We start from the raw sequence: 27,147 nt of genomic DNA, 5'->3' as shown, positions 1-27,147 counted from the left end.
GGGACCCCTGAGCTGTTAGACTCACTGGACTGGGGACCCCTGAGCTATAAGACTCACTGGACTGGGGACCCCTGAGCTATGAGACTCACTGGACTGGGGACCCCTGAGCTATAAGACTCACTGAACTGGGGACCCCTGAGCTATAAGACTCACTGGACTGGGGGACCCCTGAGCTATAAGACTCACTGGACTGGGGACCCCTGAGCTATAAGACTCACAGGACTGGGGACCCCTGAGCTATGAGACTCACTGGACTGGGGGACCCCTGAGCTATAAGACTCACTGAACTGGGGACCCCTGAGCTATAAGACTCACTGGACTGGGGACCCCTGAGCTATGAGACTCACTGGACTGGGGGACCCCTGAGCTATAAGACTCACTGAACTGGGGACCCCTGAGCTATAAGACTCACTGGACTGGGGGACCCCTGAGCTATAAGACTCACTGAACTGGGGACCCCTGAGCTATAAGACTCACTGGACTGGGGTCCCCTGAGCTATAAGACTCACTGGACTGGGGTCCCCTGAGCTATAAGACTCACTGGACTGGGGGACCCCTGAGCTGTTAGACTCACTGGACTGGGGACCCCTGAGCTATGAGACTCACTGGACTGGGGACCCCTGAGCTATAAGACTCACTGAACTGGGGACCCCTGAGCTATAAGACTCACTGGACTGGGGGACCCCTGAGCTATAAGACTCACTGGACTGGGGACCCCTGAGCTGTAAGACTCACTGGACTGGGGACCCCTGAGCTATAAGACTCACTGGACTGGGGTCCCCTGAGCTATAAGACTCACTGGACTGGGGACCCCTGAGCTGTAAGACTCACTGAACTGGGGACCCCTGAGCTATAAGACTCACTGGACTGGGGTCCCCTGAGCTATAAGACTCACTGGACTGGGGGACCCCTGAGCTGTTAGACTCACTGGACTGGGGACCCCTGAGCTATGAGACTCACTGGACTGGGGACCCCTGAGCTATAAGACTCACTGAACTGGGGACCCCTGAGCTATAAGACTCACTGGACTGGGGGACCCCTGAGCTATAAGACTCACTGGACTGGGGACCCCTGAGCTGTAAGACTCACTGGACTGGGGACCCCTGAGCTATGAGACTCACTGGACTGGGGACCCCTGAGCTATAAGACTCACTGAACTGGGGACCCCTGAGCTATAAGACTCACTGGACTGGGGGACCCCTGAGCTATAAGACTCACTGGACTGGGGGACCCCTGAGCTATAAGACTCACTGGACTGAGGACCCCTGAGCTGTAAGACTCACTGGACTGGGGACCCCTGAGCTATGAGACTCACTGGACTGGGGACCCCTGAGCTATAAGACTCACTGAACTGGGGACCCCTGAGCTATAAGACTCACTGGACTGGGGGACCCCTGAGCTATAAGACTCACTGGACTGGGGACCCCTGAGCTGTAAGAATCACTGGACTGGGGACCCCTGAGCTATAAGACTCACTGAACTGGGGACCCCTGAGCTATAAGACTCACTGGACTGGGGGTCCCCTGAGCTGTAAGACTCACTGGACTGGGGACCCCTGAGCTATGAGACTCACTGGACTGGGGGACCCCTGAGCTATAAGACTCACTGGACTGGGGACCCCTGAGCTGTGAGACTCACTGGACTGGGGACCCCTGAGCTATAAGACTCACTGGACTGGGGGTCCCCTGAGCTGTGAGACTCACTGGACTGGGGACCCCTGAGCTATAAGACTCACTGCACTGGGGTCCCCTGAGCTGTTAGACTCACTGGACTGGGGGACCCCTGAGCTGTAAGACTCACTGGACTGGGGACCCCTGAGCTATAAGACTCACTGCACTGGGGTCCCCTGAGCTGTTAGACTCACTGGACTGGGGACCCCTGAGCTATGAGACTCACTGGACTGGAGACCCCTGAGCTGTAAGACTCACTGGACTGGGGGACCCCTGAGCTGTAAGACTCACTGGACTGGGGGACTCCTGATTTGTAAGACTCACGGGACTGGGGGACCCCTGTGCTATTAGACTCACTGGACTGGGGTCCCCAGGGGCGGTCCTGCAGGGTTGCGGGCGCCTGCGCTCTCTGGACACGAGCCGGGTGCGACTGCCTGAGGCCACACAGCTCAGAACAGCTCAGAACAGCAGCCCCATTGACTAGCAGCCCAGGAGGAAATTTGCATCGGGGCATCTGGCGTGCATCTCTGTGTGTGTGTGTGTGTGTGTGTGTGCGTGACAGTCTCCACCCAGGCGGGCAGACAGGCAGGTACTGTAGGTAGGTACAGGCAGGTCTCGGTCTCACCAGGACAGACAGAGCGAGTGAGGAGAGAGAGACGGGTCCCACACACACACACACACACACACACCGACACGCACACACGCTGGACGCGCAGACAGAGGGGCCAGCTCTGGAGTTTTAGACCACCTGAGAGAGAGAGAGAGAGAGAGAGAGAGAGAGAGAGAGAGAGAGAGGGAGTGGGCGACAGGACCCAGGGAGCCCCACGGTGCTCCCAGACAGACACCCGCCAACGCCCGGAGAGGAGGAGGAGGAGGAAGAGGAAAAGACGCCGAGTACAGAAGGACAAGGAGGTGAGAGCTCTCCCTTTGTTTCGCCCCCGTCCTGCCGGTTCAAATCCGGGCTGTGCCACCGACAGCCCCTTGCGCACACACACACACACACACACCTGCTCCCTGCCTCGCGGGTGAAGGCGGTCTGGGTGGTGGTGGGGGGGGCCGGGGGGGGGTCTGGATGGGCACGACGCTGGGGGGGTGGTTTCGGTTCTTGTGCCAGAAACCGGCGCGCCGGACTCCAGGCTCGATCCACTGAGCGAGGCCCTGAACCCCCAGCTGCTCCGGAGGGGGCGTCCAGCCAGCCCCCTGCCTGACACCTTGAAGGGAAGACACAGCCCCCCAGTCTGGACTGACGTTCGTGCCTGTCATTTGCCTAGAACGCTTCCCAGAGGGAAAGAGGGAAGAGAAAAACGAGGAAACAGGGTGACTGGTGTCCTTGACACCTATTTTTCCTGTGGGGAAGTTGTGTAGGTTTCATGTACCAATCAGTGCCACAAATGTATTTTCCCGTTGTGCGGTTGTGTAGTGCTTATGTGCCAGTGAGTGCGAATAATTTATTTTTCCTGTTGTGTAGTTTTTTGTGTCAGTGACACCTATTTTTCCTGTCGTGAAGTTGTGTACTGTTTTTGTGTCAGTGACACATTTTTCCTGTCGTGAAGTTGTGTAGTGTTTTTGTGCCAGTGACACCTCTTATTCCTGTCGTGAAGTTGTGTAGTGTTTCTGTGCCACTGACACCTATTTTTCCTGTCGTGAAGTTGTGTACTGTTTCTGTGCCAGTGACACCTATTTTTCCTGTCGTGAAGTTGTGTAGTGTTTCTGTGCCAGTGACACCTATTTTTCCTGTCGTGAAGTTGTGTACTGTTTTTGTGCCAGTGACACCTATTTTTCCTGTCGTGAAGTTGTGTACTGTTTCTGTGCCAGTGACACCTATTTTTCCTGTCGTGAAGTTGTGTACTGTTTCTGTGCCACTGACACCTATTTTTCCTGTCGTGAAGTTGTGTACTGTTTCTGTGCCAGTGACACCTATTTTTCCTGTCGTGAAGTTGTGTACTGTTTCTGTGCCAGTGACACCTATTTTTCCTGTCGTGAAGTTGTGTAGCCGTCAAAATCAGGAGAGCCGAGGGCCGCGGGTGGTATCGATCACTGTCTGGTCTATTCTGGGGGACACGTTTCCGAGCGGCCGGCGTCTCGCCCGAGGCGTTGTCCCGGACAGTGACAGCAGTTTTCTAAACTGAAAAAAAAAAAGTGTAAATAGCAGTATTTCGAGTCAGAATGAAAAAAAAAAAGTATAATTCCCCGGAGGGCGGTCGGACCGTTTGTTTCTGTTAAACCTGTTCATCTCCCCTCCCACCGAAGGGGTTAACGCGAAACGGAGAAGGCGGAAGCCGACGACACACCGGCATATTCAGACGCGCTGTTTTGCGTGAGGGACGTAGATATGGAAATCTTTCAGGAAATGTTGGAAATGGCTGGAGATTTTTATTTGACTTTTTATTTTTGTTGTTGTTGTTGCCGTATCCTGTGAATTGCATGGTTTTCCATTCGAGTTGGGAACACTGGTGGTACCCTGGCGGTCCGGCAGAACACGGGACCCCCCCACGCCCACCCCTGGACCGCAGACTCGTCTTCAACTGGCGTTTCAAAAGGGGACCGTCGTCTCTCTGAACGAGCTGCACTCTCAGGGGTCAGCTCACAACACGGGGGAACCCAGACCCTCCGACCCTGTGGTCTCCGTGGCGCGACTTTGTAGTCTTTCTGTCAGCGGGGCGGGGGGGGAGGGGGACTACATTTCCCAGCAGGCCCCGCGGAAGGGGCGTTTTGGACCTTTTGCAGGAGCCAGGCTGAGGCGGGGAGGTGAAAATTCCCTACAGACGCCGGCGAGGCGCGAGTGGGCGGGTGTGTGGGCGACTGGGCCGGGAACTGGAAGTTCTGGTGCGGGTGGAAGAGCTCGCCTGGCACAGTCTCGCAGCCCGGTCACGGCAAAACTATGTTCCCCTCGCGTGCGGTGAGGCTGGTGAGAGCGAGGAATCCGGTTGTGGGTCTGTCCACACCCCCCACACCCATCAGCGCCTGTCTCAGTCTGAGCTCCCACGGGTTGTTGTGACGGCGAGGTCTCAGCTGAGCGAAACCGAAACTGAAAGAAAGAACTAAAGAGTCGCACAGCAGAGCTCACTGCGGACGGGACTGAGGACGGTTTTGGTGTTCCTGTCACTCTCTTAAATACTTCCCTACAAATACCGCCTTCAGCAGGTGACCGTGTGTGTGTGTGGGGGGCACCCCAGGAGCAGGATCGGGGACCCCTGTTTCAGTGCGCGGTCAGAATGGAGTTTTACTCCCTAACTAGACACCTATATTGGGGCAGGGGTCATGCACTGCTGCCTCACAGCGCTGGGGACCTGGATCAGGTCTGGACTGGGGTGCTGTCTGTGTGGAGTCTGCATGTTCCCTCTCCCCCCCGAGATTCCTCCAGGTGCTCTGGTTTCCTCCCACGGTCCAGAGACGGTTATCTGGCTTCTGGGAATTCTGGCTCTGGTGTGTGTGTGTCCTGTGATGGACTGGTGTCCTGTCCAGGGTGTGTGTGAGTGTGTGTGTGTGTCCTGTGATGGACTGGTGTCCTGTCCAGGGTGTGTGAGTGTGTGTGTGTGTGTCCTGTGATGGACTGGTGTCCTGTCCAGGGTGAGTGTGTGTGTGTCCTGTGATGGACTGGTGTCCTGTCCAGGGTGTGTGAGTGTGTGTGTGTGTCCTGTGATGGACTGGTGTCCTGTCCAGGGTGTGTGAGTGTGTGTGTGTGTGTCCTGTGATGGACTGGTATCCTGTCCAGGGTGTGTGAGTGTGTGTGTGTGTCCTGTGATGGATTGGTGTCCTGTCCAGGGTGTGTGAGTGTGTGTGTGTGTCATGTGATGGACTGGTGTCCTGTCCAGGGTGTGTGAGTGTGCGTGTGTGTCCTGTGATGGACTGGTGTCCTGTCCAGGGTGTGTGTGTGTCCTGTGATGGACTGGTGTCCTGTCCAGGGTGTGTGAGTGTCCTGTGATGGACTGGTGTCCTGTCCAGGGTGTGTGAGTGTGTGAGTGTGTGTGTGTCCTGTGGTGGACTGGTGTCCTGTCCAGGGTGTGTGTGTGTGTGTCTGTGTGTATCACTGTGCAGGAACTGGAAGTTCTGGTCCTGGTGGAAGAGCTCGTCTGGCACAGTCTCGCAGCCCGGTCACGGCAAAACTATGTTCCCCTCGCGTGCGGTGAGGCTTGTGTGAGCGAGGAATGCGGTTGTGCGTCTGTCCACACCCCCCACACCCACCGGCGCCTGTCTCAGTCTGGGCTCCCACGGGTTGTTGTGACGGCGAGGTCTCAGCTGAGCGAAACCGAAACTGAAAGAAAGAACTAAAGAGTCGCACAGCAGAGCTCACTGCGGACGGGACTGAGGACGGTTTTGGTGTTCCTGTCACTCTCTTAAATACTTCCCTACAAATACCGCCTCCAGCAGGTGACCGTGTGAGTGTGTGGGGGGCACCCCAGGAGCAGGATCGGGGACCCCTGTTTTAGTGCGCTGTCAGAATGGAGTTTTACTCCCTAACTAGACACCTATATTGGGGCAGGGGTCATGCACTGCTGCCTCACAGCGCTGGGGACCTGGATCAGGTCTGGACTGGGGTGCTGTCTGTGTGGAGTCTGCATGTTCTCCCCCGAGATTCCTCCAGGTGCTCTGGTTTCCTCCCACGGTCCAGAGACGGTTAACTGGCTTCTGGGAATTCTGGCTCTGGTGTGTGTGTGTCCTGTGATGGACTGCTGTCCTGTCCACGGTGTGTGAGTGTGTGTGTGTGTCCTGTCCAGGGTGTGTGAGTGTGTGTGTGTCCTGTGATGGACTGGTGTCCTGTCCAGGGTGTGTGAGTGTGTGTGTGTGTCCTGTGATGGATTGGTGTCCTGTCCAGGGTGTGTGTGTCCTGTGATGGACTGGTGTCCTGTCCAGGGTGTGGAACAGGGACTGCACACACCCCTCTACGGCATCACCATCAGTAACCATCAGTACCAGCCTCACCCAGAGACTTTGTGTTCTGACTCTTGTACCAGATCAACATCAGGGATCAACGGGGACTGCAGACACCCCTCTGCGGCATCACCATCAGTACCAGCCTCACCCAGAGACTTTGTGTTCTGACTCTTGTACCAGATCAACATCAGGGATTAACGGGGACTGCAGACACCCCTCTGCAGCATCACCATCAGAGTACAGAGGGCATCAGCCACAGCCTCACCCAGAGACTTTGTGTTCTGACTTTTGTACCAGATCAACATCAGGGATTAACTGGGACTGCAGACACCCCTCTGCGGCATCACCATCAGTACCAGCCTCACCCAGAGACTTTGTGTTCTGACTCTTGTACCAGATCAACATCAGGGATTAACGGGGACTGCAGACACCCCTCTGCGGCATCACCATCAGAGTACAGAGGGCATCAGCCACAGCCTCACCCAGAGACTTTGTGTTCTGACTCTTGTACCAGATCAACATCAGGGATTAACGGGGACTGCAGACACCCCTCTGCGGCATCACCATCAGAGTACAGAGGGCATCAGCCACAGCCTCACCCAGAGACTTTGTGTTCTGACTCTTGTACCAGATCAACATCAGGGATCAAAGGGGACTGCACACACCCCTCTGCGGCATCACCATCAGTACCGGCCTCACCCAGAGACTTCGTGTTCTGACTCTTGTATCGGATCGACAGCGGGCTTTAAGAAGGACGGCACAAACCCGATCCTCCGTTCAGAACTGCCACAAGCCCGGAGAGTCCGGAACGCGCAGCCCCACCGGAACCGGAACCGATGGGCGAGCCGCTGAAGATCGTCTCCTGGAACACCAACGGGTTCTGGCACAAGCGCCGCGGGGTGCTGCGGCACCTGAGGGAGCTGGGGGCCGACGTGGCCCTGCTGCAGGAGACCCACGTGGGGCCCCAGCGGGGGGAGCCCCCCGGCACGACGAAGGTGAGGGACCTGGGGCGGGCCTACGAGTGGGCCGCCTTCACCGTGTACCAGCCCAGCAGCCGGGGGGTGGCAGTGCTGATCCGCCGGGGGCTGGCCTGCGGGGGCCTGAGGATCGTGGGGGACGAGGGGGGCCGCTACCTGGCGCTGAGCTGCGCCCTGCGGGGCGAGGAGTACACCTTCGTCAGCGTGTACAACGCCGGCGAGGAGGGGGCGCCCCTCGCCGCCATCCGGCCCGGCCCGGGGACGCTGGTGGTGGGCGGGGACTTCAACACGGCGCTGGACGGCGAGCTGGACCGGACCTCGGCCGCCCCCAACCGCGGGCACCGGCGCCGCCGGCGGGGCCTGGCCGCCTTCCTGCGCTCCCTGCAGCTGGTGGACGTGTGGCGGGCCCTGCACCCCGAGGGGCGCAGCTACACCTACGCTGACCGGGCCCAGAACCGCTCCCGGCTGGACTACATCTTCGTGCCCGGGCCCACCCTGCGGCGGGTGGCAGGCTGCACCGTCCACGTGCGGCCCCCGGCCTCGGGGGGGGGCGGCTTCCTCTCCGACCACGCCCCCGTCTCGCTGTGGCTGCTGCCCGCCGGCCCCCCGGCCTGGCGGCTCGACCCGGCCCTCCTGCTGCGGGGGGCGGGGGGGGAGGAGGGGTTTCTGGACCGCGCCAGGGCGGTGATCGGGGGCTTCTCCCGCCGGAAGGGCGCCGAGACCTGGCGGGGGCTGAAGTGCCGGCTGAGGTGCGAGGCGATTGACTTCCTGCGGCAGACACAGACCCCCGGACTGACGGGACCGGGGACACAGACCCCTGGACTGACGGGACCGGGGACACAGACCCCCGGACTGACTGGACCGGAGTCACAGACCCCTGGACTGACTGGACCGGGGACACAGACCCCAGGACTGACTGGACCAGAGTCACAGACCCCTGGACTGACTGGACCGGGGACACAGACCCCTGGACTGACTGGACCAGAGTCACAGACCCCTGGACTGACTGGACCGGGGACACAGACCCCCGGACTGACTGGACCAGGGACACAGACCCCTGGACTGACTGGACCGGGGTCACAGACCCCTGTACACAGACCCTCCACCGCCTCCTCCTCCTCGCACCCTCGGCCGCCGGGCCCGAGCGCCGAGCTGGACGACTACCTGGACCACCTCCGGCGGGCCGGCGCCGCCGACGACCTGCGCTCGGCGGTCGCGGCCGTGCTGACCGATCCCGTCAGCCAGCAGGAGGTGCTGCTGGCCATCCGGGCCCTGGAGGACCCCGAGGCGCCGGCGCCCGACGGCTTCCCCGTCCGGTTCTACCGGGCCCTCGCCTGCCCCCTGGCCGCGTACCTGCAGGCCCTCTTCAACGACGCCCTGGGCCGCCAGGTCGTGCCCGAGTGGCTGAGCGAGGCAGTCGCCCTGAAGCAAGAGGAGAGTTGTCGACCCATCTCCTGCTTTAACGTCGACTACAAGATCTTCTCCAGCATCCTGGCCCGGCGGCTCAACAGCGTGCTGAGGCACGTCCTGGGGCCAGAGGGCCAGCCTCGCCCCCGGGACTGCGCCCGGGCGGTACGCCGGGCCTGGGAGAGCGGCCCCCCGGCCCTCGTCGTCACCCTGCGCCTGCGGCCCCACGGGGTCAAGTGGCCCTACCTCTCCCAGCGGCTGAAGGCGGCCGGCCTCCCCCCGGCCTTCCGCCTCCTCCTGCAGCGGCTGGTGACCCGCCGGGCCCCCGGGGGCCCCTCCGAGCCCGGGCCGGCCCGGGGCCTGCGCCAGGGGTGCCCCCTCACCCCGCCGCTGCTCGGGCTGTGCGCGGAGCCCCTGGCCCGGGCCGTGCGGGCCGACGAGCGGATCGCCGGGCTGGAGGAGGCGGGGGGCGGCGGCGGCGGGGGGCCGCTGAAGGCGCGGGCCGCCGAGGGCGGGGTGGTGGTCTACATGGCGCGCCCCACGCCGGGGGCCGCGGCCGCGCTGCTGGAGGCCGCGGCCGACTTCGCCCTCAACTCGGGGGCGGAGGTCGACGACGGGAGCTCCGAGGTCCTCGGCGTGGGGGTCCCCCGGCCGCCCGACGGCTCCGTCCTGGGGGGGCTCCGGTGGCTGCCCTACCGGGGGGCCCTGGCGGGGGCGGAGGAGAGGGCCCGCCTGAAGAGGGACCTGGCTGCCCTGCGGGAGGGGCTCGGGTCCGAGCTGGAGGCCTGGGCCGGCGAGCGGGCGGCCAAGAGGGCCCGGCTGGTGTGGGAGCGCCACCTCCTGCCCCGCTTCCTGCCCCTGCTGCGGACCTCCCCGGCCCTGGCCGGCCGGGAGCAGTGCGAGGAGATCGAGCGGATGATCGCGGCGTTCGTCGGCGACCCCGGCGACCCGGGGCTGCCCCACTTGTACTGCTGCGCCCTCCTGGCTCACATCGGGGACCACGAGGAGTGAGAGGAGGCTCCCCCCCCAGCTCGCGGGCCCACCAGCCAGCCAGTCAGCAGAGCCAACTGGACCGGGGACACAGACCCCCTGGACTGACTGGACCAGAGGTCACAGACCCCTGGACTGACTGGACCAGAGGTCACAGACCCCTGGACTGACTGGACCAGAGGTCACAGACCCCTGGACTGACTGGACCGGGGTCACAGACCCCCTGGACTGACTGGACCAGGGACACAGACCCCCTGGACTGACGGGACCAGGGACACAGACCCCCTGGACTGACTGGACCAGAGGTCACAGACCCCTGGACTGACTGGACCGGGGTCACAGACCCCCTGGACTGACTGGACCAGGGGACACAGACCCCCTGGACTGACTGGACCAGGGACACAGACCCCCTGGACTGACTGGACCGGGGACACAGACCCCCTGGACTGACTGGACCGGGGACACAGACCCCCTGGACTGACTGGACCAGAGTCACAGACCCCCGGACTGACGGGACCAGAGTCACAGACCCCCTGGACTGACTGGACCAGAGGTCACAGACCCCTGGACTGACTGGACCAGAGGTCACAGACCCGCTGGATTGACTGGACCAGAGGTCACAGACCCCTGGACTGACTGGACCAGAGGTCACAGACCCGCTGGATTGACTGGACCAGAGGTCACAGACCCCCTGGACTGACTGGACCAGAGGTCACAGACCCCCTGGACTGACTGGACCAGAGGTCACAGACCCCTGGACTGACTGGACCGGGGTCACAGACCCCCTGGACTGACTGGACCAGAGGACACAGACCCCCTGGACTGACTGGACCGGGGACACAGACCCCCTGGACTGACTGGACCGGGGACACAGACCCCCTGGACTGACTGGACCAGAGTCACAGACCCCCGGACTGACTGGACCAGAGGTCACAGACCCCCTCGACTGACTGGACCAGGGTCACAGACCCCTGGACTAAGTGGACCGGGGACACAGACCCCCTGGACTGACGGGACCAGGGACACAGACCCCCTGGACTGACGGGACCAGGGACACAGACCCCCTGGACTGACGGGACCAGGGACACAGACCCCCTGGACTGACTGGACCAGAGGTCACAGACCTCCTGGACTGACTGGACCAGAGGTCACAGACCCCCCGGACTGACTGGACCAGAGGTCACAGACCCCCTGGGCTGACTGGACCAGAGGTCACAGACCCCCCTGGACTGACTGGACCAGAGGTCACAGACCCCCTGGACTGACTGGACCAGAGGTCACAGACCCCCTGGACTGACTGGACCAGAGGTCACAGACCCCCTGGACTGACTGGACCAGAGGTCACAGACCCCCCTGGACTGACTGGACCAGAGGTCACAGACCCCCTGCACTGACTGGACCAGAGGTCACAGACCCCCTGGACTGACTGGACCAGAGGTCACAGACCCCCCGGACTGACTGGACCAGAGGTCACAGACCCCCCGGACTGACTGGACCAGAGGTCACAGACCCCCCGGACTGACTGGACCAGAGTCACAGACCTCCTGGACTGACTGGACCAGAGTCACAGACCTCCTGGACTGACTGGACCAGAGGTCACAGACCTCCTGGACTGACTGGACCAGAGGTCACAGACCCCCCGGACTGACTGGACCAGAGGTCACAGATTCGATTATGAATTGACTATCACACATCAAGTCATCTGACGACCCGACTGCATTTCCACGCGTTGGGGAGCCTCTGGCGGCCTCTTGTGGCCGACTGACATCACCGCGCCCCCCCCCCCGCCCCACTCCGCCTCGGGGTTCGAGCTGCCACAGAATGGAGGAACCAGGGTTCCAGACGGGTTTTTTTTTGGGGGTGGGTAAGAAAGTCCTTCTCCTCAACACTGGGGGGGGGCACGGCTCGTTCAGATTCAGTATCGTTCAGGTTCCCAGGGCAATCGAAAAGCTCGGAAACGATGCCGGGGATCCCCTTCAGGGACCTTGCGTGTGGGTGTTGAACGCCGACGGCCCCCCACCCCCCCCCCCAAAACCACTCCCCATCTACGGGAGGCAACATCGGCACCCCCCCCTCTCGTCGTCTGAGCCCGCCGGGGGAGCGCGCGCGCGCTGGGGAGATCGGATCGTCGCCGCCGTCTCTCGGGAAGGCCGCAGGACGACGGACAGCCCTTCCAGCCCGCGTGCTCGGGGGGGGCAGTAAAAATAAACACTGACCCGCACACAGCCCGCCAGCCGGGGCAAAACCGCACAACGCACAGAGCTCTGCTCCCAACGGCCCTGTCACCCTGCAGCCCCCCTCCCCACTGGAGCCCCAGCAGGTGTGAGCCCGGTCAGGGACTCCTGGGAAAAACTGAGGCTGCTGGGAGAGGTGTGAGTGGGGCCAGCAGGGGGCGCTCTCACCCTGCGGTCTGTGTGGGTCCTGATGCCCCAGTATAGTGACGGGGGACACTGGACTGTAAACAGGCGCCGTCCTTCGGATGAGACGTCAAACCGAGGTCCTGACTCGGAGGGCTGTCTGTGGGGAGTCTGCATGTTCCCCCTGCGTTGGCCCGAGTTTCCACCAGGTGGTCCGGCTTCCTCCCGCAGTCCAGAGCCGGGCTGGTGGGTGACTTGACTTCTGGGAGAACTGGGCTCTGGTGGGAGTCTGTGTCTGTGATGGACTGGTGTGAGTGGGGGCCAGCAGGGGGCGCTCTCACCCTGCGGTCTGTGTGGGTCCTGATGCCCCAGTATAGTGACGGGGGACACTGGACTGTAAACAGGCGCCGTCCTTCGGATGAGACGTCAAACCGAGGTCCTGACTCTCTGTGCTCATTAACAATCCCGGGGTGTCTCTGGAGAAGAGTAGGGGTGTTACCCCAGTGTCCTGGCCTGATTCCCCCCCTGGTCTTGACCCATCATGGCCTCCTCATCACCCCCCCTCTCTGAACTGGCTCCATCCCTCTGCTCTCCTCCCCACTGAGAGCTGCTGTGTGCTGAGCGGACTGGAGCATCATCCAGGTGGGGGCTGCACACTGGGGGGGGGGGGCTGGAGGGGATCCCCCTGACCTGGGAGGAGCTCTGAGGGGAGGGTCCAGCAAGGCGCTATATAGGTGTGAGGAATACCACTGCTGCTCATACAGGACAAGAGATACGCGACAGCCCGTCGGAGCAGAGGGCAGTGGTGAGCAGCTGTCCATAATTCACACAGCAGTGGGGTAGAAGCTGTCGTTAAGCCCGGTGGTCAGTGCTGAACTGGTATAGCTGTAACTTACAGAGATACAACTGGGACACTTTCTGTGGTACTGGGGGAGGAGGGGCAGGATCCCATCCGACTTTCTGAGAAGAAGCCACACTTTATTAGACACAGCGGGAGAAACCCTATATTAGACATACTCACCGTGGGAATATTAGGCTATATTAGACGAAACCTGTGAAACTAGACACACCCACAGTGGGAGGGGCACCGTGTGGGACACTCCCACAGTGGGAGGGGCACCACGTCGGACACTCCCACAGTGGGAGGGGCACCACGTCGGACACACCCCCAACTGGGAGGGGCACCGCGTCGGACACACCCCCCAACTGGGAGGGGCACCGCGTCGGACACACCCCCCAACTGGGAGGGGCACACCCGCAGAGAGACGGGACACACACACACAGTGGGTATGACCCTTTACTAGATAAACCCACAGAGTGAGTCAGTCCAGTCACAGGCCTCAGCCAGACAAGACATCCCCACAGGCCCAGGGTTCGCACCCCACAGCAACTGCTTTCCTTAACAGCTGAAAGCGAAGGGGGAGAAATCCCGAAATCGGCCGACGAGGACGGTCGCGATGAAGAGTCTGGCGGCACGGACCGGAAGGGGAAGATGACTCCCCCCCGCCAACTTCGCCTACAGGATCAGGACTGGGAGCCCCCGTCTCCCGGCTGGCGGGTCTATCCCAGCAGCACCAGGGCGACCGGGGGCAACAGCAGCGTCACCACCGCCCTGGGGACACCTGGAGCAGAGGGGAGATCCAACCTGTGAGCCGGGCAGTTTGAGCTGCAGGAGCTCACCCAGCTGTGTCTGGGGAGGAGCCAGGGTAGCGGCTTCAACCACAGGGCTGGGCAGCCTGTTCCCCACCCCCGCCACCCCTCTGTGTACAGAAGAGCCTCCTGTCCTGACTGGAGGAGCTCACCCAGCTGTGTCTGGAGAGAAGCCAGGGTATCGGCTTCAACCACACGGACTGGGCAGCTTGTTCCCCACCCCCACCACCCTCTGTGTACAGAAGGGCCCCCTGTCCTGACTGGAGGAGCTCACCCAGCTGTGTCTGGGGAGAAGCCAGGGTATCGGCTTCAACCACAGGGCTGGGCGGCCTGTTCCCCACCCCCGCCACCCCTCTGTGTACAGAAGAGCCTCCTGTCCTGACTGGAGGAGCTCACCCAGCTGTGTCTGGGGAGAAGCCAGGGTATCGGCTTCAACCACAGGGCTGGGCAGCCTGTTCCCCACCCCCACCACCCTCTGTGTACAGAAGAGTCTCCTGTCCTGACTGGAGGAGCTCACCCAGCTGTGTCTGGAGAGAAGCCAGGGTATCGCCTTCAACCACAGGGCTGTGTGCAGATTCTCCATGTGTCTTGGACACCTGGAGTCTCTGCAGACACACACACACACACACACACACACTGACCCCTCCAGGACCAGGACTGGACAGCCCTGCTTTAAAGTCCCCTGGAGACTGCAGACACACACACACACTGATCCCTCCAGGACCAGGACTGGACAGCCCTGCTTTAAAGACCCCTGGAGACTGCAGACACACACACACACTGACCCCTCCAGGACCAGGACTGGACAGCCCTGCTTTAAAGACCCCTGGAGACTCTGCAGACACACACACTGACCCCTCCAGGACCAGGACTGGACAGCCCTGCTTTAAAGACCCCTGGAGACTCTGCAGACACACACACACACACTGACCCCTCCAGGACCAGGACATGAGAATCCTGACCTAGGTCGCTGGTTCTTACCTGCACCCACTCCTCCGTTTCTCCATGTAGACTGTCGTAACCCGGAATCTGAAACAATTAAAGGCTTTCATTATCTGTCCAAGCAATGAATTTAATATCAGGAGGATCTCTCCAACTACTGTGCATTTGATCAATAAACTTTGATTTGATTACCTGAGACCCCAAGCGCCCTGTAAGCCCTTGTTAACTGCCAGGCTTGCCTGTGTGAAACGGCCCTGCTTCTTCCGAAATCTTTGGTCTTTTCCACGGACAGAGAACACTACAGGACGTTTTGTCATCCGCAAGCAGCTCTCCGCTGACCTCGCACAACGAATGCGACGCCACGATCTGACCAAGCCGGGCATTCATTCCACAGTAGGGATGATGTCGTACCAGGGACACCCACAGGGAGGGGTGACTCTGCATCAGACAGGCTCACAGTGGGAGTGTCTCTGGGCCAGGCCCCGCCCCTGCACAGTGGGAGTGTCTCTGGGCCAGGCCAGGCCCGCCCCCCCAGTGGGAGTGGCTCTGGGCCAGGCCAGGCCCGTCCCCACAGTGAGAGTGGCTCTGGACCAGGCCAGGCCCGTCCCTACAGTAGAAGTGGCTCTGGACCAGGCCAGGCCCGTCCCTACAGTGGGAGTGGCTCTGGACCAGGCCCCGCCCCCCACAGTGGGAGTGGCTCTGGACCAGGCCCGCCCCCCACAGTGGGAGTGGCTCTGGACCAGGCCCGCCCCCTACAGTGGGAGTAGCTCTGGACCAGGCCCCGCCCCACAGTGGGAGTGGCTCTGGAGCAGGCCAGGCCCGCCCCCCCAGTGGGAGTGGCTCTGGGCCAGGCCAGGCCCGTCCCCACAGTGGGAGTGGCTCTGGACCAGGCCAGGCCCGCCCCCACAGTGGGAGTGGCTCTGGGCCAGGCCAGGCCTGCCCCTACAGTGGGAGTGGCTCTGGGCCAGGCCCGTCCCTACAGTGGGAGTGGCTCTGGGCCAGGCCCGTCCCTACAGTGGGAGTGGCTCTGGGCCAGGCCCGTCCCTACAGTGGGAGTGGCTCTGGGCCAGGCCCGTCCCTACAGTGGGAGTGGCTCTGGGCCAGGCCCCGCCCCCTACAGCAGGAGTGACTCTGGACCAGACCCCGCCCCCTACAGTGGGAGTGGCTCTGGCCCAGGCCCCGCCCCCACAGTGGGAGTGGCTCTGGACCAGGCCAGGCCCACCCCTACAGTGGGAGTGGCTCTGGGCCAGGCCCGTCCCTACAGTGGGAGTGGCTCTGGGCCAGGCCCGTCCCTACAGTGGGAGTGGCTCTGGGCCAGGCCCGTCCCTACAGTGGGAGTGGCTCTGGGCCAGGCCCCGCCCCCTACAGCAGGAGTGACTCTGGACCAGACCCCGCCCCCTACAGTGGGAGTGGCTCTGGCCCAGGCCCCGCCCCCACAGTGGGAGTGGCTCTGGGCCAGGCCAGGCCCGCCCCTACAGTGGGAGTGGCTCTGGCCCAGGCCCCGCCCCCACAGTGGGAGTGGCTCTGGGCCAGGCCCCGCCCCCTACAGTGGGAGTGGCCCTGGGCCAGGCCCCGCCCCCCCACAGTGGGAGTGGTATGACACCACCAGACATGCCCATAATGGCGGTGCCCGGTTACCTGTCCGGTTCTGCGCCTGCAGCGCCAGGGAGGCAGTGGCCCGGACCCTCCCCTCGACCTCCAGCTGGCACCGGAAGTCCCGCCCCCGGCCCGCCCCGCCGGGGCTCAGGACGTGCTGCAGGGGTTCCCCGCGAGCGGAGAGGAGCTCCGCCCGGCCGGAGACGTTCATGGTCAGGGCGTAGGGGCCGCAGGCCGCCGGGCACCTCAGCTCGCAGGTCACGACCGCTATGTCCTCGGGGGCGGGGTCCGAGGGGTCTGCCGACACTGGACACAGAGGAGGGGACCCCATGAGATCAGGGCCAGTACAGCCCCAGTACTGCCCCAGTACAAACCCAGCACAGCCCCAGTATAAACCCAGTACAGTGTCAGTCCAGCCCCAGCACAGCCCCAGTCCAGCCCCAGTACAAACCCAGTACAAACCCAGCACAGCCCCAGTATAAACCCAGTACAGTGTCAGCACAGCCCCAGTCCAGCCCCAGTACAAACTCAGTACAAACCCAGCACAGCCCCAGCACAGCGCTTGAACAGCCCCAGTATAAACCCAGTACAGTGCCAGTACAGCCCCAGCACAGCCCCAGCACAGCCTCAGGACAGCACTTGAACAGCCCCAGTATAAACCCAGTATATACCCAGTCCAGCCCCAGTACAAACTCAGTATAAACCCAGTCCAGCCCCAGTATATACCCAGTATATACCCAGTCCAGCCCCAGTATAAGCCCAGTATAAGCCCAGTATATACCCAGTATATACCCAGTCCAGCCCCAGTATATACCCAGTATAAACCCAGTCCAGCCCCAGTATGTACCCAGCCCAGCCCCAGTCCAGCCCCAGTCCAGCCCCAGAATATACCCAGTATATACCCAGTCCAGCCCCAGTATAAACCCAGTATATACCCAGTATATACCCAGTCCAGCCCCAGTATATACCCAGTATAAACCCAGTCCAGCCCCAGTATATACCCAGTATATAGCCAGCCCAGCCCCAGTCCAGCCCCAGTATATACCCAGTCCAGCCCCAGTATATACCCAGTATAAACCCAGTCCAGCCCCAGTATATACCCAGTATATACCCAGCCCAGCCCCAGTATATACCCAGTATAAACCCAGCCCAGCCCCAGTCCAGCCCCAGTCCAGCCCCAGTATATACCCAGTATATACCCAGTCCAGCCCCAGTATATACCCAGTCCAGCCCCAGTATAAACCCAGTATATACCCAGTATATACCCAGTCCAGCCCCAGTATATACCCAGTATAAACCCAGTCCAGCCCCAGTATATACCCAGTATATAGCCAGCCCAGCCCCAGTCCAGCCCCAGTCCAGCCCCAGTATATACCCAGTCCAGCCCCAGTATATACCCAGTATAAACCCAGTCCAGCCCCAGTATATACCCAGTATATACCCAGCCCAGCCCCAGTCCAGCCCCAGTATATACCCAGTCCAGCCCCAGTATATCCCCAGTATAAACCCAGCCCAGCCCCAGTATATCCCCAGACCAGCCCCAGTATATACCCAGTATAAACCCAGCCCAGCCCCAGCCCAGCCCCAGTACAAACCCAGTCCAGCCCCAGTCCAGCCCCAGTATATACCCAGTCCAGCCCCAGTATAAACCCAGTACAGCCCCAGTATATACCCAGTATATCCCCAGCCCAGCCCCAGCCCAGCCCCAGTATATCCCCAGTATATACCCAGCCCAGCCCAGCCCCAGCCCAGCGGCTCCGGACTCACCGGACAGCAGCAGCAGGTCGGTCCCGGGCCCGGAGCCGGCCCCACAGCAGTACCGCCCCACGTCCCCGGGCCGGACGTCCCGGATCACCAGCGTACCGTCCGCCTTCACGTCCCGCCGGCTCTCGGGGCCCAGCGGCGCGGCCAGAGCGCAGCTCCCCCCGGCGACGAACCCCCACCTGGCCCCCACGGTCTCCATGGCGACCTGGGGGTCCCCACAGCGCAGGAACACCCTCCCGCCCACCGAGGTGTAGACCTTCGAGGCGCCTGGAGAGAAGAAGGAGCAGACGCAGCTGGGTGAGCTCCTGCAGTCAGGACAGGGGGCTCTACTGTACACAGAGAGTGGCAGGGGTGTGGAACAAAGCCGATACCCCGGCTTCTCTCCAGACACAGCTGGGTGAGCTCCTCCAGTCAGGACAGGAGGCTCTTCTGTACACAGAGGGTGGCGGGGGTGGGGAACAAGCCGCCTAGCCCTGTGGTTGAAGCCGATACCCCGGCTTCTCTCCAGACACAGCTGGGTGAGCTCCTCCAGTCAGGACAGGAGGCTCTACTGTACACAGAGAGGGGTGGGGGTGGGGAACAAGCCGCCTAACCCCTGTGGTTGAAGCCGATACCCCGGCTCCTCTCCAGACACAGCTGGGTGAGCTCCTCCAGTCAGGACAGGGGGCTCTTCTGTACACAGAGGGTGGCGGGGGTGGGGAACAAGCCGCCCAGCCCTGTGGTTGAAGCCGATACCCCGGCTTCTCTCCAGACGCAGCTGGGTGAGCTCCTCCAGTCAGGACAGGGGGCTCTACTGTACACAGAGGGTGGCGGGGGTGGGGAACAAGCTGGCCAGCCCTGGTGGTCGAAGCGAAAAATCGGGTTTTGTTTCTCATCACGACTGGATCGAAACACCTGGCCTGAGCCCATTAACTGGTCAGCGTTTCAAACCGATCCAAAGAATGGGGGAGGGTGTTCTTAAAAAAGGTGGTGGGGGTGGGCACCCCTCGTTTCTGTCTGCTGGGAAGCTGACGTCACGCAGCACTCCGCGGTTTCCGGCTGGCCTCTCTGCTCCAGCGGCGTCTACCGCCACAAGACCACGAAACTATGACACTGCGCTTTTAAACTTCCCTGCCCTGTGTATCACTTCCTCTGCAGTGAAGACGGGGGTCCGAGTGTCAAATTCCTCTCGACTGGAGCTCTGCGCACAAACACACTGATCTTCTGTGATTGTGTGTGATTGCGTGGGTTAGTGTGGTGGACTGGTGTCCTGCCCAGGGTGTGTGTGTCCTGTGATGGACTGGTGTCCTGTCCAGGGTGTGTGAGTGTGTGTGTGTGTCCTGTGATGGACTGCTGTCCTGTCCAGGGTGTGTGAATGTGTGTGTGTGTCCTGTGATGGACTGCTGTCCTGTCCAGGGTGTGTGAGTGTGTGTGTGTGTCCTGTGATGGACTGGTGTCCTGTCCAGGGTGTGTGAGTGTCTGTGTGTGTCCTGTGATGGACTGGTGTCCTGTCCAGGGTGTGTGAGTGTGTGTGTGTCCTGTGATGGACTGGTGTCCTGTCCAGGGTGTGTGAGTGTGTGTGTGTGTCCTGTGATGGACTGCTGTCCTGTCCAGGGTGTGTGAGTGTGTGTGTGTGTCCTGTGATGGACTGGTGTCCTGTCCAGGGTGTGTGAGTGTCTGTGTGTGTCCTGTGATGGACTGGTGTCCTGTCCAGGGTGTGTGAGTGTGTGTGTGTCCTGTGATGGACTGGTGTCCTGTCCAGGGTGTGTGAGTGTGTGTGTGTGTCCTGTGATGGACTGGTGTCCTGTCCAGGGTGTGTGAGTGTGTGTGTGTGTCCTGTGATGGACTGGTGTCCTGTCCAGGGTGTGTGAGTGTGTGTGTGTCCTGTGATGGACTGGTGTCCTGTCCAGGGTGTGTGAGTGTGTGAGTGTCCTGTGATGGACTGGTGTCCTGTCCAGGGTGTGTGTGTGTGTCCTATGATGGACTGCTGTCCTGCGAGACTGCGAGACACACCTCCAGACAGCCAGAACCACAGCTCTCACCTCGGTCGTAGCTCAGCCCGGTCCCGGTGCACACACAGAGCACGGACAGAAGGAGAGACGAGCACCCCATCGTCGCAGTCCCCCACAATCTCAACCCGCTGGCCAGCTGGGAAACTCTGTAGCGCCGGAGTGTCAATTCAGCTGGTTAGCTTCTCTGATAATGCGCCTTTCCTCTCTCAATCACAAAATAAATAGTCCCCTGTGTGCACACTTCCTGTTTGGTTTCACAAGTGCCTCTGCGCTGCTGCTGCTTAAAGAGGAAGTTCTGTCTTTCTCATGACAGCCCACTGCTGTCTGTATCAACCCCTCTCTCTCTCTCAGTGCAGTGTTCATGTCCTGGAGTGTCCAGTCAGTGTGTCTGTATGAACCCCTCTCTCTCTCAGTGCAGTGTTCATGTCCTGGAGTGTCCAGTCAGTGTGTCTGTATGAACCCCTCTCTCTCTCAGTGCAGTGTTCATGTACTGGAGTGTCCAGTCAGTGTGTCTGTATGAACCCCTCTCTCTCTCTCAGTGTAGTGTTCATGTCCTGGAGTGTCCAGTCAGTGTGTCTGTATGAACCCCTCTCTCTCTCTCAGTGTAGTGTTCATGTACTGGAGTGTCCAGTCAGTGTGTCTGTATGAACCCCTCTCTCTCTCTCAGTGTAGTGTTCATGTCCTGGAGTGTCCAGTCAGTGTGTCTGAATGAACCCCTCTCTCTCTCTCAGTGCAGTGTTCATGTCCTGGAGTGTCCAGTCAGTGTGTCTGTATGAACCCCTCTCTCTCTCTCAGTGCAGTGTTCATGTACTGGAGTGTCCAGTCAGTGTGTCTGTATGAACCCCTCTCTCTCTCTCAGTGCAGTGTTCATGTACTGGAGTGTCCAGTCAGTGTGTCTGTATGAACCCCTCTCTCTCTCTCAGTGTAGTGTTCATGTCCTGGAGTGTCCAGTCAGTGTGTCTGAATGAACCCCTCTCTCTCTCTCAGTGCAGTGTTCATGTCCTGGAGTGTCCAGTCAGTGTGTCTGTATGAACCCCTCTCTCTCTCTCAGTGTAGTGTTCATGTACTGGAGTGTCCAGTCAGTGTGTCTGTATGAACCCCTCTCTCTCTCTCAGTGTAGTGTTCATGTCCTGGAGTGTCCAGTCAGTGTGTCTGAATGAACCCCTCTCTCTCTCTCAGTGCAGTGTTCATGTCCTGGAGTGTCCAGTCAGTGTGTCTGTATGAACCCCTCTCTCTCTCTCAGTGCAGTGTTCATGTACTGGAGTGTCCAGTCAGTGTGTCTGTGTGAACCCCTCTCTCTCTCAGTGCAGTGTTCATGTCCTGGAGTGTCCAGTCAGTGTGTCTGTATGAACCCCTCTCTCTCTCAGTGCAGTGTTCATGTACTGGAGTGTCCAGTCAGTGTGTCTGTATGAACCCCTCTCTCTCTCTCAGTGTAGTGTTCATGTACTGGAGTGTCCAGTCAGTGTGTCTGTATGAACCCCTCTCTCTCTCTCAGTGTAGTGTTCATGTACTGGAGTGTCCAGTCAGTGTGTCTGTATGAACCCCTCTCTCTCTCAGTGCAGTGTTCATGTACTGGAGTGTCCAGTCAGTGTGTCTGTATGAACCCCTCTCTCTCTCAGTGCAGTGTTCATGTCCTGGAGTGTCCAGTCAGTGTGTCTGTATGAACCCCTCTCTCTCTCTCAGTGCAGTGTTCATGTACTGGAGTGTCCAGTCAGTGTGTCTGTATGAACCCCTCTCTCTCTCAGTGCAGTGTTCATGTCCTGGAGTGTCCAGTCAGTGTGTCTGTATGAACCCCTCTCTCTCTCTCAGTGCAGTGTTCATGTCCTGGAGTGTCCAGTCAGTGTGTCTGTATGAACCCCTCTCTCTCTCTCAGTGTAGTGTTCATGTACTGGAGTGTCCAGTCAGTGTGTCTGTATGAACCCCTCTCTCTCTCTCAGTGTAGTGTTCATGTCCTGGAGTGTCCAGTCAGTGTGTCTGAATGAACCCCTCTCTCTCTCTCAGTGCAGTGTTCATGTCCTGGAGTGTCCAGTCAGTGTGTCTGTATGAACCCCTCTCTCTCTCTCAGTGCAGTGTTCATGTACTGGAGTGTCCAGTCAGTGTGTCTGTATGAACCCCTCTCTCTCTCTCAGTGCAGTGTTCATGTACTGGAGTGTCCAGTCAGTGTGTCTGTATGAACCCCTCTCTCTCTCTCAGTGTAGTGTTCATGTCCTGGAGTGTCCAGTCAGTGTGTCTGAATGAACCCCTCTCTCTCTCTCAGTGCAGTGTTCATGTCCTGGAGTGTCCAGTCAGTGTGTCTGTATGAACCCCTCTCTCTCTCTCAGTGTAGTGTTCATGTACTGGAGTGTCCAGTCAGTGTGTCTGTATGAACCCCTCTCTCTCTCTCAGTGTAGTGTTCATGTCCTGGAGTGTCCAGTCAGTGTGTCTGAATGAACCCCTCTCTCTCTCTCAGTGCAGTGTTCATGTCCTGGAGTGTCCAGTCAGTGTGTCTGTATGAACCCCTCTCTCTCTCTCAGTGCAGTGTTCATGTACTGGAGTGTCCAGTCAGTGTGTCTGTGTGAACCCCTCTCTCTCTCAGTGCAGTGTTCATGTCCTGGAGTGTCCAGTCAGTGTGTCTGTATGAACCCCTCTCTCTCTCAGTGCAGTGTTCATGTACTGGAGTGTCCAGTCAGTGTGTCTGTATGAACCCCTCTCTCTCTCTCAGTGTAGTGTTCATGTACTGGAGTGTCCAGTCAGTGTGTCTGTATGAACCCCTCTCTCTCTCTCAGTGTAGTGTTCATGTACTGGAGTGTCCAGTCAGTGTGTCTGTATGAACCCCTCTCTCTCTCAGTGCAGTGTTCATGTACTGGAGTGTCCAGTCAGTGTGTCTGTATGAACCCCTCTCTCTCTCTCAGTGCAGTGTTCATGTCCTGGAGTGTCCAGTCAGTGTGTCTGTATGAACCCCTCTCTCTCTCTCTCAGTGCAGTGTTCATGTCCTGGAGTGTCCAGTCAGTGTGTCTGTATGAACCCCTCTCTCTCTCTCAGTGCAGTGTTCATGTCCTGGAGTGTCCAGTCAGTGTGTCTGTATGAAGCCCTCTCTCTCTCAGTGCAGTGTTCATGTACTGGAGTGTCCAGTCAGTGTGTCTGTATGAACCCCTCTCTCTCTCTCAGTGCAGTGTTCATGTCCTGGAGTGTCCAGTCAGTGTTTCTGTGTGAACCCCTCTCTCTCTCTCAGTGCAGTGTTCATGTCCTGGAGTGTCCAGTCAGTGTGTCTGTATCGACCCCCCTCTCTCTCTCTCTCAGTGCAGTGTTCATGTCCTGGAGTGTCCAGTCAGTGTGTCTGTATGAACCCCTCTCTCTCTCAGTGCAGTGTTCATGTACTGGAGTGTCCAGTCAGTGTGTCTGTATGAACCCCTCTCTCTCTCTCAGTGCAGTGTTCATGTCCTGGAGTGTCCAGTCAGTGTTTCTGTGTGAACCCCTCTCTCTCTCTCAGTGCAGTGTTCATGTCCTGGAGTGTCCAGTCAGTGTGTGTGTATGAACCCCTCTCTCTCTCTCAGTGCAGTGTTCATGTACTGGAGTGTCCAGTCAGTGTGTCTGTATGAACCCCTCTCTCTCTCTCAGTGTAGTGTTCATGTACTGGAGTGTCCAGTCAGTGTGTCTGTATGAACCCCTCTCTCTCTCAGTGCAGTGTTCATGTACTGGAGTGTCCAGTCAGTGTGTCTGTATGAACCCCTCTCTCTCTCAGTGCAGTGTTCACGTACTGGAGTGTCCAGTCAGTGTGTCTGTATGAACCCCTCTCTCTCTCTCAGTGCAGTGTTCATGTACTGGAGTGTCCAGACAGTAGACTTCACCTTCACAGTTTCTCTTTCTCTCTCACACACACACACACCTGCATGAGTTACAATTTCCATCTGACAACAGGAAATCCTAACGTGTGCTTATTTCCGATCCGCCACTGCTTTTGCTGACACTATTTTTGATGCTCGTCTTCTACATCCGCGGCTTTTAATCGGGACCAACTGAATCAATCTGAATCAATCGATTGAATAATTAATTAAGGCAGATTTTAGTCAGTCAAGATCTGTATTGGGCGCACTTGAGGGCAGTGACAAGGCTCTTAATTACTGACACTTCAGTCTTACTCAAGGTAGTTTCTACATGAGTTCGTTTAAAAGCATTTGTCTTTTATTTTGCTGTTTAAAAAAAGGTTTTGTTTTTGAACTGGTCGTTTGGATCATGATGTATATTTTTTTTACGGGAGGGTAAATCAGGTGCTTCGACAAATTTTGGGGGGGTCTCTGACCTCCGAGGAGCCGGGGGGGGGACACCAGTGTGTCTGTGAGTTCAAAGTCTCCCTCATCAAGTCGTACTCGGGCTGAGGTAAACAGTGGGAAAAAACCGGTCCCTGGTGTCGCCGGACCAGCCGTTCAGCTCCAATCGTCGCTCATACCCGCTAAACTCCCCTCCCCTGCCTTGTCTGGGACCGAGGACTGAGCTGATAAAGAGCTGTGGTTTTTTTTCAGGTGGAAGTGAGATTAGAGACGTGCTGTACAAAGGGGGACATCTTCCACATGACAACAGATGCGGTTTTATGTGTGTGTTTGTGTCCTGGCCGCGCTCAATAACACCGAGAGAGGCCGTACGTTCAGACGCCACAGGCCGCGTTTCTGAACTCTCTCCCAGAGCGGAAGGGGGACTGATTTCATTTGATTTATTTATTTTTTTTGTTTTGGGTATCTTATTTTTTTTTTGTTTCGCCCGCAGGCGACAGACAAGACAGACCGCCGCGCCCAGCGCTGGTTTGCCAGGCGGCTCTGCGTCGTTGCCAAGGCGATGCGCCGCCGCGACCGGAAACGGCTTGGTGCTTACCGTAAAACGAAGGGTAGAGGCGCATCCTTGCACTTCAGTCAACGGAGATATATCCTGTCAGTATACACCAAATTCAAAATAAGAACTTGTTAAAATCGCCCCCCAACCCCCGTCCGTGTGAAACAGGGCTCTGACTCACAGACCCCTGGACTGACTGGATCAGGGACACAGACCCCTGGACTAACTGGACCAGAGTCACAGACCACCTGGACTAACTGGACCAGAGTCACAGACCACCTGGACCGACTGGACCGGAGTCACAGACCACCTGGACCGACTGGACCAGGGACACAGACCCCTGGACTGACTGGACCAGGGACACAGACCCCTGGACCGACTGGACCAATCTCCGGGCGGGAGTTACCTTGTTCCTGAAGGACTGACCCGTTTATAGAGGCGGGGGAGGGAAATCCATCGTGCCCCTCTCTTCGGCGAGATACGGCCGTCTCCCGGGGTGATGCGATACCGGGCGACAGACGCGTGTGCGGAGTGGAGGGGAGGGGGGGGACCGAGTGTCCGCGTTCACGCGTGTGTGGAGCAGACACAATGGAGCGCTAGAGACCACGGAGAGGGGAGACGCACGACACCCACGCCTGACACCGCGTCCGGGACCTCGCAGCGTGTCGATAACACCCACCCAACACAGGAGACGGGGGAAAAAAAAATCGCTTATTATTAATAATAATAATATTAATTATTATTATTATTATTATCAGCGCTATTAAAGGGCTGTCTGGGCTTGCTCCCGGCGGGAAGGCGCGAGTGGGGCCGCGCCCTCTGCCCCGGGGAGGAGGAGGAAGAGGAGGAGGAGGAAGATGGAGTTCCCTTTCGACCTGAACCCGCTGTTCGCCGACCGCATCTCGGTCCTGGACCACAACCTGACGCCCGCCTGCAACGCCTGGGGGAGGTAACCGCTACTAAAACTCGAAAGACAGTTCAAAAAGCAAAAGAATAAAATCCATTCCCGGCACCGCGGCTGCTGGGCAGCGAGAGAGAGAGAGATGGGAGAGGCGGGGGGGTCGTCGCCGGACTGCGCCTGAAGACAGTCCTGTGTCCCGGCGCTCTTGTGACAGTGTCCCTGCCGGCGTGGGGTGGGGTGGTCGGTGTGTTTATAGAAATCAGTGTCCGTCCCGGAGGGGGGGCTCATTCGGAGGGTGGAGGGGAGGGGGTGACGTCACCCCTCTGTGGGCCATCGGGGGGAGGGCTATCTGTCCCGTCCTGCCCTGTCCTGTCCTGTCATGTCCCGCAGGGGCCAGTGTGGTGGACTGGAGTTTGTCGTCGGACCCTGTCCTGTCCCAGTCTCTGTCCTCTCCCAGTCCCAGTCCAGCGCGGGGGACTGGAGTTTGTCGCTGTTCCCTGTCCTGTCCCAGTCTCTGTCCTCTCCCAGTCCCAGTCCAGCGCGGGGGACTGGAGTTTGTCATCGGGCCGTGTCCTGTCCCAGTCCCAGTCCAGCGCGGGGGACTGGAGTCTGTCCCAGTCCCAGTCCAGCGTGGGGGACTGGAGTTTGTTGCTGTTCCCTGTCCTGTCCCAGTCCCAGTCCAGCACGGGGGACTGGAGTTTGTCGCTTGTCCCTGTCCCTGTCCCAGTCCAGCGCGGGGGACTGGAGTTTGTCGCTTGTCCCTGTCCCTGTCCCAGTCCAGCGTGGGGGACTGGAGTTTGTCGTCGGTCCCAGTCCAGCGTGGGGGACTGGAGTTTGTTGCTGTTCCCTGTCCTGTCCCAGTCCCAGTCCAGCGCGGGGGACTGGAGTCTGTCGCTGTTCCCTGTCCTGCCCCAGTCCCTGTCCTCTCCCAGTCCCAGTCCAGCGCAGGGGACTGGAGTTTATCATCGGTCCCAGTCCTGTCCCAGTCCCAGTCCAGCGTGGGGGACTGGAGTCTGTCCCAGTCCCAGTCCCAGTCCAGCGGTACAGAGGGACATGCTGTCTCCGTCAGGTTGGCATGGTGACCCAGCGGGGGGCCCGGGTTCGATTCCTGGGCCTGGGGTGCTGTCTGTGTGGAGTTTGCGTGTTCGGTCCTGAACGTGGCGCGAATCGGGGGGGGGGGTCGCGGGGTTCAGGCAGAAGGGACTCATGGCCAACTCTCTCCCT

At 59.5% G+C, this 27,147-nt stretch overlaps 3 protein-coding genes and 1 long non-coding RNA gene across 8 annotated transcripts in view; 2 read left to right on the top strand and 2 right to left on the bottom strand.

Moving 5' to 3' along the window:
- The first annotated feature begins 1,490 nt into the window (after positions 1–1,490).
- On the top strand, positions 1,491–11,138 carry LOC148662573 (uncharacterized). Of its 3 annotated transcripts, none has more exons than XM_088631277.1 (2): positions 1,491–2,582; positions 6,626–11,138. In XM_088631277.1, the coding sequence occupies exon 2, from the start codon at positions 7,382–7,384 to the stop codon at positions 9,938–9,940; it is 2,559 nt and encodes an 852-aa protein (XP_088487403.1). In that variant the 5' UTR covers positions 1,491–2,582; positions 6,626–7,381; the 3' UTR covers positions 9,941–11,138. The 3 variants fall into 3 exon arrangements, 1 of the variants encoding a protein (XP_088487403.1); XR_015936388.1 differs by lacking the exon at positions 1,491–2,582 and having other exon boundaries at positions 3,891–10,224; positions 10,599–11,138; XR_015936387.1 differs by lacking the exon at positions 1,491–2,582 and having other exon boundaries at positions 3,891–10,503; positions 10,536–11,138.
- A 2,421-nt stretch (positions 11,139–13,559) lies between these two features.
- On the bottom strand, positions 13,560–20,493 carry LOC148662572 (uncharacterized). Its single transcript, XM_088631292.1, has 5 exons — positions 20,250–20,493; positions 18,232–18,495; positions 16,507–16,770; positions 14,908–14,955; positions 13,560–13,898 (listed from the first exon to the last, which is right to left on the bottom strand). The coding sequence occupies exons 1-5, from the start codon at positions 20,317–20,319 to the stop codon at positions 13,837–13,839; spliced, it is 708 nt and encodes a 235-aa protein (XP_088487418.1). The 5' UTR covers positions 20,320–20,493; the 3' UTR covers positions 13,560–13,836.
- A 3,909-nt stretch (positions 20,494–24,402) lies between these two features.
- Positions 24,403–25,557, bottom strand: LOC148662571 (uncharacterized). Its single transcript, XR_015936389.1, has 2 exons — positions 25,429–25,557; positions 24,403–25,118 (listed from the first exon to the last, which is right to left on the bottom strand). It is a non-coding gene; the product is annotated as an uncharacterized LOC148662571 (long non-coding RNA).
- The window catches only part of atat1 (alpha tubulin acetyltransferase 1), a 37,904-nt gene continuing 35,281 nt past the window's right edge, over positions 24,525–27,147 (top strand). The window contains exons 1-2 of one of the 3 annotated variants that reach the window (XM_088631287.1): positions 24,525–25,077; positions 25,781–25,971. In XM_088631287.1, coding sequence (XP_088487413.1) covers positions 25,880–25,971 — 92 coding nt within the window. In that variant the 5' untranslated portion in view covers positions 24,525–25,077; positions 25,781–25,879. Of the gene's footprint in view, positions 25,078–25,448; positions 25,972–27,147 lie in introns of those variants that run through there. The other 2 variants (XM_088631289.1, XM_088631290.1) reach the window with 2 other exon arrangements.

Source organism: Lepisosteus platostomus, chromosome 5 (genome assembly GCF_059453375.1).
Source record: "Lepisosteus platostomus isolate fLepPlt1 chromosome 5, fLepPlt1.hap1, whole genome shotgun sequence".
Lineage (NCBI taxonomy): Eukaryota > Metazoa > Chordata > Actinopteri > Semionotiformes > Lepisosteidae > Lepisosteus > Lepisosteus platostomus.
The sequence above is the reverse complement of the archived record's forward strand: the minus strand, read 5'-3'. Positions and strand labels throughout refer to the sequence as shown.